This window comes from Denticeps clupeoides, chromosome 1 (assembly GCF_900700375.1).
Source record: "Denticeps clupeoides chromosome 1, fDenClu1.1, whole genome shotgun sequence".
Lineage (NCBI taxonomy): Eukaryota > Metazoa > Chordata > Actinopteri > Clupeiformes > Denticipitidae > Denticeps > Denticeps clupeoides.
In genome coordinates, this window is record NC_041707.1 from 23,479,427 (window position 1) to 23,495,930 (window position 16,504).

The 16,504-nt window shown below is 47.1% G+C and overlaps 1 protein-coding gene across 5 annotated transcripts in view; it reads left to right on the plus strand.

Moving 5' to 3' along the window:
- Positions 1-16,504, plus strand: part of ppargc1a (peroxisome proliferator-activated receptor gamma, coactivator 1 alpha) — a 264,032-nt gene that overhangs the window by 235,297 nt on the left and 12,231 nt on the right. For 3 of the 5 annotated variants that reach the window (XM_028969920.1, XM_028969936.1, XM_028969953.1), the window contains exons 3-7: positions 10,714-10,908; positions 11,831-11,953; positions 12,986-13,367; positions 15,037-15,082; positions 15,277-15,350. In XM_028969920.1, the coding sequence (XP_028825753.1) occupies positions 10,714-10,908; positions 11,831-11,953; positions 12,986-13,367; positions 15,037-15,082; positions 15,277-15,350 (820 nt within the window). The remainder of the gene's footprint in view (positions 1-10,713; positions 10,909-11,830; positions 11,954-12,985; positions 13,368-15,036; positions 15,083-15,276; positions 15,351-16,504) is intronic. The other 2 variants (XM_028969927.1, XM_028969944.1) reach the window with 1 other exon arrangement.

The following is a 16,504-nucleotide window of genomic DNA, read 5'->3' on the forward strand; positions in this document are numbered from 1 at the left end:
AAAAATGGAGGTCTGGAGGTGGCTGGGGGAGCGAGGCAGTGTTGCCCTGCACCGCGCCCGGGATGAGGCATTAGCTGTCAGTCACGGCCCCCCTTCTCCTCCCGCAAGAGGGGATGATGGGAAGTCGTCCTCCTGTCCTTGCGCCTCAAGCATACAGGCTGATTTTAATTCCACACAAGTCACCAAATTTTCCAGTGGACGGTATCAGGGTGAAAAACTTGTTTCCCTCAACCGCCTATGAAATAATTTCCAGAGTGGAAGCAGCAAAACAGACTTTTTTGTTTACTATAAGCCAAGTCAGCAGCTGAGAACATTAGCCTGGTGGTTATAAAATAGCAAGATTTAGTAAAAATACGGAGACAGGCTTGATCATTAACCAGGCAGCCGAGGGAACCATTTACGTCCTGCACGTGCTCCCGCTCGGGTGTGACATGCAGAGAGGACAGTGAGTCGTCTTGACCAGGGCAGCCATTTTAAGGCCCCAGTGCGGGTAGAACCATGGACACCCTCTTATACTGTACCAGCACACGGTCCAGGCCTGAGGTCTATTCCCTGCAGGATTCGTACAATGCGCAGAATGGAACACTCCCTGGCAGGGGGAGGTAGCTGTAGCTTTTTATTTCGGAGTGCCTGACACCTCGCCCAGATAGCCCTGTGAACGCCAGCGGAGCATTAGGTCAGCCCATAAAGGGAGTTGGAGGGGGAGGTAAAAAGGAATGGAGGCAACGTCAATGCTCTGCCAATGTTCTTGTGACTTGGTCACAATGCACCCTTGATGGTGGTAAAAACCTGTATGTGTGTGTGCCTAGACGTTCCCAGCATAGCCTAAACTGTAACCGATTAGACACGGAAGGGAAATCAAGTAAAGTGAAGTGACATGTCACATGTGATGCACAGCTGCACAGCACACGGTGCACACAGTGAAATTTGTCCTCTGCATTTAACCCACCACCCCGAGTGAACAATGGGCAGCCATGACAGGCGCCCGGGGAGCAGTGTGTGGGGATTCGAACCTTCTGATTACGGGGCCGCTTCCTTAACCGCTAGGCCACCACTGCCCCAGAGATTATGGGGAATATATTCACACACACACACACACACACTCACACCTCAGCCTGTTTGTGCTTGTCTGGGACTTTGATTAACCATCTCGCAGATGCAGTACTTAACTCACAGGCCAGACAGTTGGGTGGAGTGTGGCCTGATTAGTCGTCCCCTCCGCCAGTTATTTGGAGGCGGGGGGAGGGCAGTTGTGCAGGGAAACGGGATGTCACGATCGCACTGTTTTTGTCCTCACGCCCTCCTCGGTGGTAGCCGCCTCTGCTGTATGCTCAGCATGTTTAATTTGTAAATTTATGCTGACATTTGAAAGCTTACCACCAGTACAGTTTCACCGGTTCAGCTGGGGCAAGCAAATTATCATATTGTGCTGTATAATATGATTTTGTCAAGTGAACACTTACCCACAACACACTATTTCTTTTTCGCTCACACACACACACACACTCACACTAGAGACTGCCTGCCTCTTGTCACCGCTGTGCCTCTTTCAGGACGTATGTAGAATTTGCTATGGTTTTATCCAATGAGGCCTGCAGTCAGTAACTCGCAGTGAGCCGGGTGCTAATGCAGACTCGGTCCGGGTTGGTAGCATGGGTGAGTGCCCAGCAGCTGAGACCCAGGCTCTGGGGCGGCTCCTGGGGGGGGGTGCAGAGCAGCTCCTGCCCACCAGCACCGATCAAAGCAGCCCACCGGGCCACTGCAGGGTCCAGAGGGCAAAACCAAATACACGCATCCCTCAGGCCCCTGGCAGAAAAATGGTCTGGTGGAGGGAGGGTCAGAAGAAGAGCAGAAAGGGGGAGGAGAGAGGGTTTAGGATGGGGAGGGAGTGTTGGTGCATCATGGCTGGTGGAAAATTGTCCCTGCAGGGTGTGTTTGAGAAAAATGGCAAGTTAAACACCTTCTGGTTGTTGCTTGGCTTGCCCTCTTTTACTCCCTGTGCTCCTTCTCTTCCCGAATTTCTCTCTGTTGTTTCTCAACGTGGCCTGGACCTTAGACAATGCAGAGTGCCGTGTGTGTATGTATGTGTTACGGATGAAACCAAAAAAAAAGGATAAGGCATTGATTTATGATGCTTAATGTGTTGTTACTTTCATACACGTGGAAGTATAAATTTACTACCTAAATATGTGTGTGTTAGAGCAGAGAAATTTTCTCTTTCTCTTGTATTGATTAACAAAATACAGTGGTGTACGATTAAAAATCAACTTACAAATCAAGGGGAAAATGTTTTATCATAAAAACTTCTGTACATCAGTACTACTGAGAACTTTTGAGGATCGTGACATCACTGATATCTCTGTTATCACTATTACTATCGACTTGCATTATGGGATGGGGTTTGATCAGGTGATAGTGTGTGAGAGTGTGAGTATGCATGCCTGTTTATGTTTCCATTGTGAATACACCTAATCTGTTTATAGTGCCCGGTGTTGGTGTGTGGTAGAGCAGTCACTGTGTTGGCATGTGCGTTATTGGATGCTGGTGTGTTTATGGGGGTGCCTTGCCACATTTTCTGGACCATCATGGCCTGGCTAATGTTGCAGCTGATTATATAAAGCTTTCACTTTCATCGTAGAGGACAGATTGTACTCTGCTGGCATGGCTCGGGGTGTCAGCTGATAAGGTAGGGTTAGGCAAGTGAACCAAGTGTGACGCCATCGAGGAACAGATTCTGCCTTGACATTAGCATTACATACCTGTATGGAGTGGCAGGGTTGATGTGCATCAGTATAAGCCAGTCTGATATAGGCTTCTTATGTAAATACCCTAATACATAATATTATAATCATTGGATATGAGAGGTAATATCCTTTGTTTTTCAATATATATGGTGTAGTATATATATCTATATGTGTGTGTATTTATTTATTTCTCTGATTTCTTCAGACTAATATATAAGATTTTTACATTTACAGATTTGAATGAAATGTTGATCCTGGAGATACATATTTGAACATATAGATGTTACATGCACAGTGCAGTAAAGACGGATTGGTTTTCATCTCTGTCCTGCACCAGTGTTATTGGGAACAGTTGTCCACCATACCCATAAGTCTCATTGGGTTTTGGAAACAAACCCATCAAAGCATGAGAAGAACATGATCTGTTTGACACGACTGGTGTGCACTGTCTGGTGACTGTGTCTGTGAGCGGATAAGTCAAGAGGTCAAGCTTCAAGATAGATCAGATGGAAGGATTGGGTGCCAAGGGCTGGCTGAAGCAAGACATTTGCCACTCTCGCATAAAAGGCTATTTATAGTGTATGTGTGTGTGTGTGTGTGAGCGTGTGTTTATGTCATGTGTTCAGACTATAGCGCGTGTGTGCGTTATAGAGGGAAGGTTGATGCGAGGGCCAGAGAGGTGGTAATCTCTCTTAAGAGGCTTTCGTGCCGTTCCTCTCTAACCTGTCCGGAAATACTAAGCCACTAAACTCTCAGCGTCTGGCTTCCCTCTCTGAGGGGAAAGCTAACCTCGCTTGGGCGCTTCCTGGATTATTTAATACCATGCCTCTGGAGTGGGCAGGGAGCAAGAACGTGCCGGATTCTGCGGGAACGCTGTGTGCTGTTGCCCTGTATGCGGTGCGATTTTTAGAACCTGGTATTAGCCATTGCGGGCAGGCTGACAAAATGGGGAGGGGGATGCACAGAGGGGGACACAGTCACTTCGCCTCTCCAGAACAAGAGGCATCTGGAATGCTCTGCATTTCTACCTGCCAGCTGTAGCATATGTGTCTCTCAGCTAAACTGATGCTATGTTTGATGTCATTGAGTGAAACGAATCGTACCCCTCTGCGAATGTGTAGAGGTCTGAATATTGACCTGAACGTATTATCTGCAAAGATACATCAAATTTACAGAATGTTGTGAAAAGCGTCACATCAGATGGATTTTTTAATTCCATTACATGGTTCAAGGAAAATGTGCTTCTGGGATCTGTGCAGATAGAACATGCTTTCATCCTACATAATGTCTTATGTTCAGCTAGGCCACACTGTGCCTTTCATTTCACAATTTTCATTTCTTGAAAATTGTTTGTATTCTATATGTCAGATTCACTTGAACCTACAAAATAATGAAAATTATTTATTAATAAATTAAAATAAATATGTGATATCATGTGTCTATACAGTTTTTTGCCACAAAACCAGTATTTCCTGTGGTTGATGTGACAGACAGGGACGATATTACCATGCGTGGCAGCAGTTTGATATTAAATCATGTACATATGTTGTCATAAACAATGAATCCATTTGCTTTAGGGGTATTACTTATTGAAAGCATTTTTGTTTAACAGCTTTATTCATTTTGAATGTTTTTTTTTCCCCTGCCATGCCTTAGCTTTTCATCCATGGACAGATTTGGCATCATTTTTAATTATAAAATGTCAAACCCATCATTTCACCATACGCAGGAAAACTCCTGAGTAACCCTTTTTTCCTCAACCGGCCGAACTTTGTATCCTGGTGTGTACTTCAGCATGAATGAGAAAAAGAAGGAGGGGTGGGCGGGCGAGGAAGAAGAAACAGAAGTCAAGGTAAAAGATAATGCATTTATTCAGCAATCAGCAAATAGCTGTGGTGGCGGGCGTGGGTGAGGGCCCAGGTTGGGGGGCGGCTGATGAGATCGTTTGCTACCAGGTGTTTTTTTCCCCGAGCGCGCTCAGCGTTGAGTGTAAATTGAATAGTGTGACCTTTTGCGGAGGAATCAAATTGACTGGGTTTCCGCAAAGATTTGGTCGCTTCAATTACCATAAATATTTGATGCTGGGGGGCTACGGCGTGACTCCCCCTCATGCACATATATAGTAATGGTGTGTGAAGTTTGTTAAGCGCCGTCGGACAGATGCACACATGCATGCGCCGCATTCAGATCCGCTGGCGCGAGCCTCAGCGCGGTTATCGCTCTGCTTCTGATAAGTGGTGTGCGTCCTTTTCCTTTCCTCGCTCGCACTGCATTGGTATGCCCTCGCCACCGATATCAATGTGACAAATGACAAGCCATGTGGGTTTTGATGAGCTTGACATGGCCTGAAAGGTCAGAATGGTGGGGGGGCGGGGCCTTGTAACGAGGCACTTTAACAAGGAAGAAGGACTTCGGAGAGCAAACACGTCCTCGTGTCGGTCCCTGACCACCTGCCTGCCTCTCCTCTGTCTCCGGCGCGATCTTGCTGTCGGGGCATGGCATGCTGACAGGAGTGGTTATCTGGGCCACGTGCTGGGATGAAATGTGACATCGTCTGTTTAACAGGAGGAAGTCTGCGCGGAGAACCACCCCCACCAGCTCCCAGCCCCCCGCTTCCAGTGACCCATCATCGACACATTCGGGGCCTTCAAAGAGCTGCTTAGCGCTGCACATTCACTGCTGCCTACTTAAGCTTAAAATGCTCTAACAATCACACTTCCTCTGTCTTTTTTTAAACCCCAACATCTATTAAAATTCTGGACAGAAGTAAAGTTTTCCCTTTAGGAAGATTAGCGTCACCGTTTTCCCCCAAGTCAGCAGCATTGTTTTGCAAAAAATTCTGAGAGGAAAGCAAACATTATGCTATAGTGGGCCAGCGCTCTGCGCTTATTTTAATTGTTAAAAAAAAAAAAAAAGAAGCTCCAGCCCATCTGTTGTTTGTGGGAAAAGTGCAGTTGCAAGTTGCAGCACTCTGGTGCATGAGATGTTAGGATGCTGCCTCCTTTCTGCCTGGCCGGGTTATTTTCATCTGTTTGGAGGGTCTCTTCATCCCCCAGCCACCCCCTCCCTCTCTCTGGGGCGTAAGCTCGTGACTAAGCCTCTCTACGGAGAGAAGTCACCAGAGATCTCCAGTTGTCGTCGGTGGAGGTGGGCGAACAATCGTGCCAGTTTTTTTGGGTGGCGGTGGGGGACTGCTGGGGGGGGGGGGGGGGGGGGGGGTGTAATGAGACAGAGTGCTCGACTGTTTCCTGCCTTCGTGAGGTGTCTACAAAGAACATTTTTCCCATTTTCTTACTTTTTTTTTGTGAGTGTTCAGGAAAGATCATTTTGATTATTTAAAGCTGTTGATCGTGCTTCCTCCACAACAGGCCAATTGTGTCAATGATTCAGTGATATGAAACTATTAGATCTCAATACAAAGAGCATCACTTATTTGAAGGTTCGAAGGTTAAGACTCATTGGTGCATATAAACAAAGTGTAAAGTGTAACCAATGGAACATTATTGCCTGGGAGATTATGGAACGTTTTGTCTGATTCTTTCACTTTGCCAGTGAATGCAGCAGATGCAAATGATTCCCAGTAGGGGGGTTTTGTCGGAAGATTATTTCATGTGTTTCCTCTCAAGCCGAAGGAACAGGAAATAATCTGCACTTTAGAGCAGACCTGCTGAGAGAGTATCTGAAAGCCCCTACGCTAAAACCCATTTTAAATGTATCACATGCAATTTGTTTTGATGAGAGGGAGATTTCATTCCAGCTGTCATTTTTTTAATCAGAAATAATGCCACAGGTAATCTTCTCTTTCTAAAGTCGTCCTGCATCTCCACCGCCTCGACGTTCTTTCAGTTAATTCCCCACAGAAACATGCAGTCTAGAATTAGTTTATTATTATGAACCTTTGGTGTATGCAGAGATCAAGAAATCTTTTATAACTCATGATGATTATCGTGTAGACCAACTACTTATTCAAACAGAGATTATTTGGACTGTGCATTTTAATGTTGCAATTCTTTGATTCAGTTCAATGTTGTGTTTTTCAGCACCGTTCTGGTGTATTTTATTGCTACTTCAATTGTATTTTAGTCTACCTCTGCACCACTTTTAATTCATGTAAACAGATAAGCAAAGACAGACACACACCTAACACATGCTGGTTTTGAAGGAAATCTGAATTACCCATGTGCCGGTGTCAGTCTGGAATCGCCTGGAGCTGTAAATGCACAGCAGGTATTCACTCCAAAGGAAATTTATGCCAAGCAGGAAACAGGGTTATTTTAGGAGTTGCTCTTTTTTCGGCATGGCTTTTATCCGGGCAACTGATTCATGGCGCGTTTGCAAATTCATTCAGGACTCAAGAGTGCTTTCTGAGGCCTCTGGAAGGAGCAGTGCATTCTGGGGCTGTTCTGGGGCACAAGGAGAGACGTTGAATAGGAACATTATCATTTTGTAAATGTAGTTTATTTTAAAATGAGCTTATTGTCCTTGGGTGATGACAGCTTTGTCCCGTGGGAAGGCTAAACGTGAGTCAGCCTGGCATATGGGCCGCGGAGCATTTTAACTTGCAGCAACACGGTAAAAAAAAAAACTCTGCTGCGTTCCTGCTACTGCACCTCCTAGCATTTTACTGTTCCTATAAAGAACATCTTCTCAGAGCCCCTTTAATCCCAGGCCGCGAAGTCGGGAGGTAAAGTACGGAGCTGCTCTCTTGAGATCGTAGGCGCGCCGAGTTTTAAGTGGTGCGGGTGACTCATTCAGGGGAGAAGGATGGTAATGTTGGGTAAAGGCTATGAAAAATTAATCCGAATTGCTGCCAGTCTAGCTGTGATCCCTGCTTGCTGAGCTAACAGCCCAGCACCTGGCTCGCAGGATCATTTCCGGGGTAAAGGAGGTCTGAGTAGCCCCAGCAATCCCATCGGCCTGAGATGTACAATCAGGCGGCTGCACATCCTTTTCAATAAAATTGTTCACACCAACACTCTTGTTAAATGACCAGACGCTCCCATAATATACTGTGGTTTTACTTTGCCATCACACACACACATTGACCAGACAGCATTGTGCAGCAGGTGGCTTTGGTTTATATCATTTGAAATCTTTGAGGTAATAATGCAAAATGAACTTATTTGTTTAGAAAATCTACTGCACTCTCTCTGTAGAGCAAATCCACCACAAACCCCCCCACCCAAGCGGCCCCGCCCCCTCATCCCCTCTGATTGTGCTGTGATTAGTAGGTCTGGCCGTTGGGTTAACCTCGTCCGAGGGGATGCCTTTGAAATATGGAGAATATTTAACTGGGAGGAAAAAAAAGGAAAGAAAAGCCAGAAGGCAGAAAATGAAGCGCTACAATTAAATAGCTAAAGTGTGCATTAGACCCCAAGCAATCTGAGGTCTATTACATATATATAAAAAATATTTCCACTGCTAGAGGTCTGCACTTTTGTGGATGAAACATGAAACACTTTAATTATTAGTTATTATTTTATAACATGATTCATTTTATTTTCCTTCATTTAAAATATATATACAGAATATATGTATATACATATTTTTTACCATGGTTCTGTGTGGAGTGAACGCAAACAGCAACCATAAAACCCTGTTAATCTTTCCAACCCATTCAGGCCGAAGATGCGCAGAAGCAGTACAGGGGCTGGAAATGCGATCCCAGACACTCAGTCCCAAGCTCGACATCTTCAAGTGCCAATTAGAGCTAGATTTAATTTGGCTGTTTGCCTCAAGAGTTCATAGGAATGTGTTTAGGAGTGAAGGAGAGGGAAGGTAAGGTGGAGGGAGGGAAAAGGGGAAAAAAATTGCAGCTGCCGTTATCAGCGCTGGCATGAATAATATCAGCAGAACACAATGGCTCAGTGGAACTCAATAAAAAGAGTTAAGGCAAGGACGATTTCAAAGACAGCCTTGTCTGATAACAAAGGGGCTCACCTGATAATGAACGACTGGTGAACATTTGCTTTCTTCTCCGAGGGGGGGCAGGAACGACAGAAAGGCACAGAGAGAGAGAGCGAGAGCAAGAGAGAGAGAGAGATAGAGGTTGGCCACTCACATCTGCCAACATGTTTTATGGCTAATTGAAGAGTTCGAAGTAAAACACCCGTGAATGACACCCTTTAGAATTGAGCCGGGTTAATATATTGTGATCCCACAATTAGCCTGTGATTGTTAAGATCTCTTTAATTCGGTGAGCTCCATTAAGCGGAGTGGGGGAAGCCTTCCTTTCCTGCGCACCCCACTTCCTCCCTATTTTTCTTCACCCCGACCTCCCGACAGCTGGCGTGGCAATCGATGACAGGAGACATGGCCGTCAGGTGGTGCCAGGCGATTCTGGCAGGCGCCTTCTAGCTTTGGGCACGCTTGTTGCTGTTTCATTCCGAGTGCAATTCACTCTTCGAATTGGGCTTTTTGGATGAGTGACAGGGGTTATGGAGTTGGCCCGTCAGGAAGAACAATAGTTTCGAGTTGAGTCCAAGTGGCATGGAAGAGAATGGATGTGAGTTTGAGGTGTGCCGAGCAGACACGTGGTGACCTTAATAACCCTTCTCAGTGACCCAGGATCTACTGCACTCCCAGTGTGTGAAAGTTCATGGCCTCTATTTTGGGAGCATGGTCGGTTCATGGTGAGGGAAAGGTCATGGGCTGCCCCTCTGGTATTACGGTGTCCTCACAATTCACGTCCAAGCGTTGTGCGCAACAGATGGCTGCCAATTAAGTCTACATTTTCTGTAATCAGAAGAATAATGCATGTTACCACACTCCATTATGTGGTAGCTATAAAAAAACAACAAAAATGCGGCCTGGCAGCTCCGGCTCACTTGCTCGTGAGCAATCAGCACGCTGCGTCACACGTTGGCAGCAATTTTCTGTGAACTGTTAAACATCAGCTCTCCTTGTGTCCCAGTTGCCGTTTTTTTTTTTTGTTTTTTTTTTGTGATCCTCGAGACATGTCCTCTTTATCGTCATTAATAATAAATAAGCTCGCGTGTTGCAAGGAGAGGGCGATCTTCTCAACGATTCTCTGTCTGACATTTTCCTCGCTGTCAGCGACTAATCAAACTGCTCATCGCCTTCCCCAGATCTCCGGGTCGCGACAGCTGAGCGTTCTGCAGCATGGGCAATCACGCGGGGAAAAAAGCGGTGAATAGCACGGGATCAGTCGCAGCGATGTCACCGGTGCATGTGGGACCGAGAAGCACACCAGTATGGCTCCGCTATCTACAGAGCGCGCCCCCCCTCTCTCTCGGGATTAGCGATACTAATCTTACGCAGCGCATGAAGGGATTTGTTCTTGTTGGGATGTCCGGGGAGCATCCTAAGGCAATTGGGCGTTTATCTTCCTCTGTCTTTGTGTCCCAGGGGTTATTTATGTATTTATTTGTTTCTTGCAGCCACTTCCTGTGACTGTGTCACTGCAGGAGCGGAGACCTAGTGTCTCTCCCTCAAATCCGTTCCCATGTGCAGGGAAACTGCCCTCACTCGTACTTTCTATCGCTCTGTCCCTCATTCGTTACCATTTTAAAAATATAACATCCACTTTGCCACAGCGTCTTGGCTAATAAGCCTTATGGGTGGACCGCATGCAAGCATCTCGTCGACAAGCTGATCAGTGCCTTCTTTGAAGGGGTACAGCTGAGGATACGGTTGGAGGGGGGACTCAAGCAGCTCGACTTGTGTGTATTGTCTTAGCCACCCCTCCCTGCTTCGGTGTCCCCGAATACTTGGTGTGTGTCAGCCTAGTTAATGGCTTTCTTGGGGGAGATATTATTTTGGGTCCAGTAAGCCGCATGCTTAATGTATGAATGACAAGTCTGAGTCACGCTGAAGGAGAATTTGAGGTTTTAAATTTCTGGAGAGGAATGGGACATGGAATAATAATAAAAAAAAAAACCTCTCCCCAACTAAACTGTCCTATTTTTTGTCGCTCTTTCTTTTCCCCCTTCCTGTTTTCCCTCGTAAGAAGATAGATGAGGAAAATGAGGCCAACTTGCTGGCAGTGCTCACAGAAACCCTGGACAGCATCCCGGTGGACGAGGACGGATTGCCTTCGTTCGAGGCCCTGGCAGATGGGGACGTGACCAATGCCAGCGATCAGAGCTGTCCCTCCACCCCTGCCGGCTCACCGCGCTCTCCTGAGCCAGAGGAGCCATCCCTGGTAAGACCACCTCTCTCTTTCTCTCTCTCTCTCTCTCTCCCTCTCCCATGGCCCCATGGCCCTCTTTCCCACGCATGCCCTGTCCATTCATCCAGCCACTTCACATCTTCGGTCTTGTCCCCTGTGCACTCTTTTATCTTCTCTTCTCCAATCTATCTTTTCTTTCCTATTGTGCGGTCCCCCAAACATGGGCGTAAGCTTCGCAGGCGTCACCCCCGACAGGCCGGGCGCATGTGCATAACTAAACCACGCAGTGCAGATGAAAGAGCAAATCGAAGTGGATCAGTGTTCCCCGGGTGCTAATTGTGTTACATTACAGTAGGACGCATACGCGCTCAGCGGCGGCCTGGCATTACCGGCAGGGCCGTTGCGCAGGCGCGATGAACAAAAGAAAGCTTTCATTTCATCCCACTTCTGTAATCCCACAGTCAATTCTCCCTGAAAGGACGCTTTCACAAAAACAATCCAACATGTCAAACTTGCTAAATGGCAAGTGCTTGAATCTGTACTTTTCCACAGATGAGGAATCCTAAAACACCTATGGTCATCAAGGGGCTGCGATTTCTTTCCCCTCTTCTCCCTGTTGCTCTGCCTTGGTATTTGAACCCTGCTGACCTGTTGTCGGCCACAGTTGACCGTATTTTATACCGGCACCGGCAGGTCAGGTGGTCCTCGCCCCCTGTTTTGTTTTGTGCATCACAGTGATAATATTAAATCTGCTCACGGCGACGTGTTGTGGCAACATATGGCCAGGCCGGCCTGCCCTTTCAGCATAAACAGTAAATAGTTTGTGCCCGTATCTGCGGGGAAAAGGCGCAGTGTGGTTTGTATCTGCACTTTGCTACGCTCAGGTGTAGCCGTATGGCACAGAGGACCGGGCGGTGCAGTTATTGTTCCCTCGTCTGCTCTTTTTTTTCCGCAGTTGAAGAAGCTCCTTCTGGCCCCAGCCAATTCACAGCTCAGCTATAGTCAATACACAGACAGCAAGACGCAGAACCATGCACCCGGCAACCACCGGATCAGACCTGCACCTGCTGTTGTCAAGGTAGGTGCCCGTTGCAGCGCACACATCAAATGTGACCTGTTCCCCTGTTTTTTTTTTTGTTTTTTTCTTTCCTCCAAGCATTTAAGTCTTCCCTCATGGGTGCTATCACATAATGAAAACACTCTGATTGCTGCTCAGCCTTCCCTGAGCGGCAGCACTGGAGGCTGTTGTGTGTCATCAGTGCTGGTGTAGTACACCATCCCCACAAGGCCAACCTGAACCGAGAGCATCTGCAGCCCTCACACGTAACATTTGATGAGTTCTTGTGCTGAGAAACAGATGTTTACATCTGAATATAAATATATATATATCTTATAAATATATAATATATATGGAAGAGATCATTAAGAGAGCATTACAACTAGGCCTATTGTAGATATTGCATAATGCCTGATTGCAATTTTTTCAACAGACCCTGGTTATTTGAACCTAGAGCTAGTGTTGGATTAGTTACATTTTTATGCTGCTACTTCTATTTAACTGCGTGAGTGGAGAATCTTGTGTAAAACTACCAATGTGGGTTATTATTTTTAAGACTTATTCGCATGTTCCAGTGTTTCATTGCAAATTATCAATAGATAGATTTTTTTTCATAAGGCGTATGTGTTGTACAAGAATGAACGTGAAAAAGATAATCGTCAATCGCAATTATTTGCACGAAAACGAATTGTCGCCTATAATTTCAAGCTCTATAATGTTTGTTGTCCTCCACGCACACGCTTACACACACACACACAAACACACACACACACCGAGGCTTTGTGTAAAAATTCCATTTTCTCCAGTGACTCTTGTGGTGATATATGAGCAGAGAATGGCACACACCGGGCTCCCAGAGGACTGAGCTCCGCCTGGCCTCCTGCTGTCCAGGCACACGGCAGCCACTCTGGGAGCTCATAATTAAAATGATGGGCAAGCTGCACCCCTCCTGGATCCCTTCATTTAGTGACTGTAGCTGTGTCCTCCTTTCTCCCCCTATCTGCTCGCCAGCATCATTTTAACTCTGGACTCTCTTGGTGTCACCCCTTGTAGACAGAAAACCCCTGGAACAGCAAGCAGAGGGGGCACTGCCCCCATCCCAGCCGGCTGGCAGTGAGGCGGCCCTGCACCGAGTTGCTCAAGTACCTCACAGCCAGCGACGACACCCTTCAGACCAAAGTCAGCGAAGCCAGCAAGGGTGTCTGGGCCAGCTGCGGCAGCAGCAAAGACAAGGGTGCCTCCTCTTCCTCCTCTTCCTCGCCTTCTTCCTCGTCCACCTCCTCCTTCTCCTCCTTGTCTTCCTTCACCACCTCTTCCTCCTCATCCACGTCAAAGAAGAAGTCATCGTCGTCTTCCTCCTCGTCTCTGCCTCAACAGCAGCAGCAGCAGCAGCAGCAGCAGCAGCAGCCGGCCGCAGCAGCGCAGACCCAGCGAGGTGAGAGCCGAGCTGCCGGAGAGAGTAGTGTGGCTGGTGCAGGGGCAGGGAAGTGGCGGCGTTGCGCTCACTCCCACGGGGGTAGCACTGAGGGACGGTCCCACCCCGAGGCACCTTTTCCCGAGCCCCTCAGCTGGGGCGGCAGTGGGCATGCCTGTCCCCACACCCACGGCCAAGCTCCGGGCGAAGGAGGAAGGCCGCCAGGCGAGGACACGGGGCTCCAGGCTGCCGCTAGGTTCATTAGGTACATGCACTCTTATTCTCTCCCTCCCAGAGAGACGGGTCAATCGGGCAGCTGTGGCCGTTGCCTTGAGGCGGGCTGGGAGGGGAGCGCCGGCCGCGCACGTAGGCACATAACGGTGACCGTTAGGAAGCGGCAGGAGGGGCCGCCTGGGCACCCCATACTTAGCCAGCTGCTCACCTCCACGCACCACAAACCCGTCCTCCGCCAGCGCTGGGGCACATCTGCTGCCGCCCAGCCTAATGGGGGTACATCCCCAGACTCCGCCGCCAGAGTTAAAGCCTGGGACCGGCGTTCCAAGGAGGCTAGAGAGGGAGAGAGCAGAGGGCCAGATAGCACCGAGACTCAGGAACCCAGTGTAGAGCTGCCACCATCCGGGGGCTTAGGCTCGGACAGCAAGGACGGGCAGGTGCCCGATCTGGGGTGGTCATTAGGACTTGCGGAGCAAGCGGTTCACACGGGGGAGGATGATTGCGATGATGTCACGGGCAGCCCCCTAAGTCCGCTCTTCCCAGATTCTAATTTTCCAGACCTCACCCCTTTCGACACACAAGAGCAGCACCCATACAGCCACCCCGACGACCAGGTCCCACCACTGTTAGGTAATAATTGCGGCATCCTCGACCCTATCTCTACCACTCTGTCTCTCTCCGTTTTCACATCCTCTCTCTCCCGTCTTAACACGCTTCCCAGTTTGACCAAGAACTAACCCCCTCTCTGCTAACGTGAACCTAACAGTCACTGTAGTCCACAGGACATCACTCCAAATTGGTGGAGGCCGATTGTGGCTATAAATACGAGTAACTACGTGTTGGGTGGGGCCTCTGACAGCTCACGTCCTGGCTGGATCTGTAGTTGTGAGCTGGGTTCTGCTCAAAATGACACAGTTGTCTAGCTGAGAGACACTCCTTAGATGCAGTTGGAGACAGTCGCAGCCTCGGGCAACTGCACAAGCTTCCTTGACTCTTCTTTCTCCCTCTGCTTTTTTTTCCCCCCTCCGTTCCAAGTGCATGCTGAAAATGACTGTGCCATCAGGGATTTACTCATTGCCATGTGTGTAACATTTTTTGTGGTGCTGTATGTTTTTTTTTTTTGTTGTTGTTCCTGCCTGTGTGGGGCCGTTGTTTTTCTGTTGTTGTTGTTGTTGTTTATGACAGCTGGGTGTTTGAACGTGTGCCATTACTCCATCCTGCCTCACAAAGTGACAGTCGAGCAAAAAACAAAATGGGGTCAACAGAGGAATATTGGTCTGTTTATTGATCAAAGAAAGTGACAGAAATTTTTCACCAGCAACATTGGGGTGTGGGTGTGAAGCGTCGCTGCTGTCAATGATCAGATCTGAGATATACTTGCAGATGTGGACCTGATAACCCCTGGGCCCAGCACGATGTAGTTAATTAATTACCCATGCTCCTTTGTGTTCTGCAGCCAAACCAACCACCTTGCCACTTCCTTTGACCCCAGAGTCTCCAAAGTAAGTGAGAGAGTTTTTCACAGTTTTTGTAGTGTAGACAAAATTTGAAAAGAAAAAAAAAAGCTCAAAGTCCAAAAAGAAAAGTGAATCCAAAAATGAGGCATTTTGTTAATTTTCATTTCCATTTGTTAGATCACAAAACGTCCTGTTTTGCATTTCACTGTGGTCATGTGTGCTCATGTTTTGTCTTGCAGTGACCTCAAGGGATCTCCGTTTGAGAACAAAACCATTGAACGCACACTGAGTGTGGAGATTTCTGGAACCCCAGGTAAGATAAATATATATAAGCTAACAGGATGCTAATGGGATGCTTTTTTCTCCTGGAGACCTTTCCTGAAAGTTTCACTCCCTCTATTTCAAGAGCTAATTTCTTTCTTTTTTTACATTTTGGAATCCTAATGCCTTTTGACTGTGATGTGTAACCCCCCTCATGCTCCCCAATACATCACAGCCAAATTGATGTGGCATTATTATTGTTTTAATTGGTTTTGCAATGTAATTCAGTTTGCCGATATTATGTATGTCTATTCTGTCGACAGTCTAGTAATATGATTAGAGCTAATTTCCAGTGTTAAGTCAGATATTTATTGGAAGGATGCCATTTTCCAAATGGGGTCAGTGTGAAGGGGGTAAATTATTATTATTTTCATCAGCCCTGTCTATTATACCTTTATTAATTAAGCACGCTGGTGAAAACTGCAGGCAAAAGGTAATTAAACCCAAATGAAGTGAATGCCATGTGATGCTAGAAAACAAGGCTTCAACAGTTACACTTTTCCTGCCCTCTTCATGCCTCCCTTTTTCCCTGTGTGAATTATGCAGGTAATTATTACAGTATCCCTTTTGCTGAGATTAATCATTGTGGGTCAATAAAAACAAAATGGCTACCCTTTCCTTCTGACTGTAGTGAATAGGCCTTCTGGTGTTCATTCACCAGCAAATAATGACTCTCAATGACCTACCCCCCAACACTAAAGGTAATGCTTTGTTTAGGAATTTGCTATGTTGAAAATTAGCCTGGAAATTTGGTGGGAAGATAATTTGGGATTCATGGACTAGAGGGATCTTCTGTCATTTAACCTTCAGCTTGCACAAGAGCCAAAGCTCAAACATGCACAACAGCATCTTCAGCAGCACTAGAGTCATGCAGAGGGTTGTTAATATTTACAAATGTTCCTGCTGGCGCTACACCTTTCCCACAAGCTAAAATCTCATCCTGTTTAGTATCTATGACGGTCCGACTTTATCAAGGCTTTCTCTGGCCTGTTTGCCGTGGGGCATTTTCTGATTAGGCGTTAAGACCTTGGGGTGTTTTAGGGTCAGTTAGTTTATTTAGTGCTAGTTTATTTGCTGTTTTAAAGTCTTAAATAGGGCACAAGAGGGAGAGGCTAGTTAATGTGTTCTTAGTTTGCCACGTGAGAG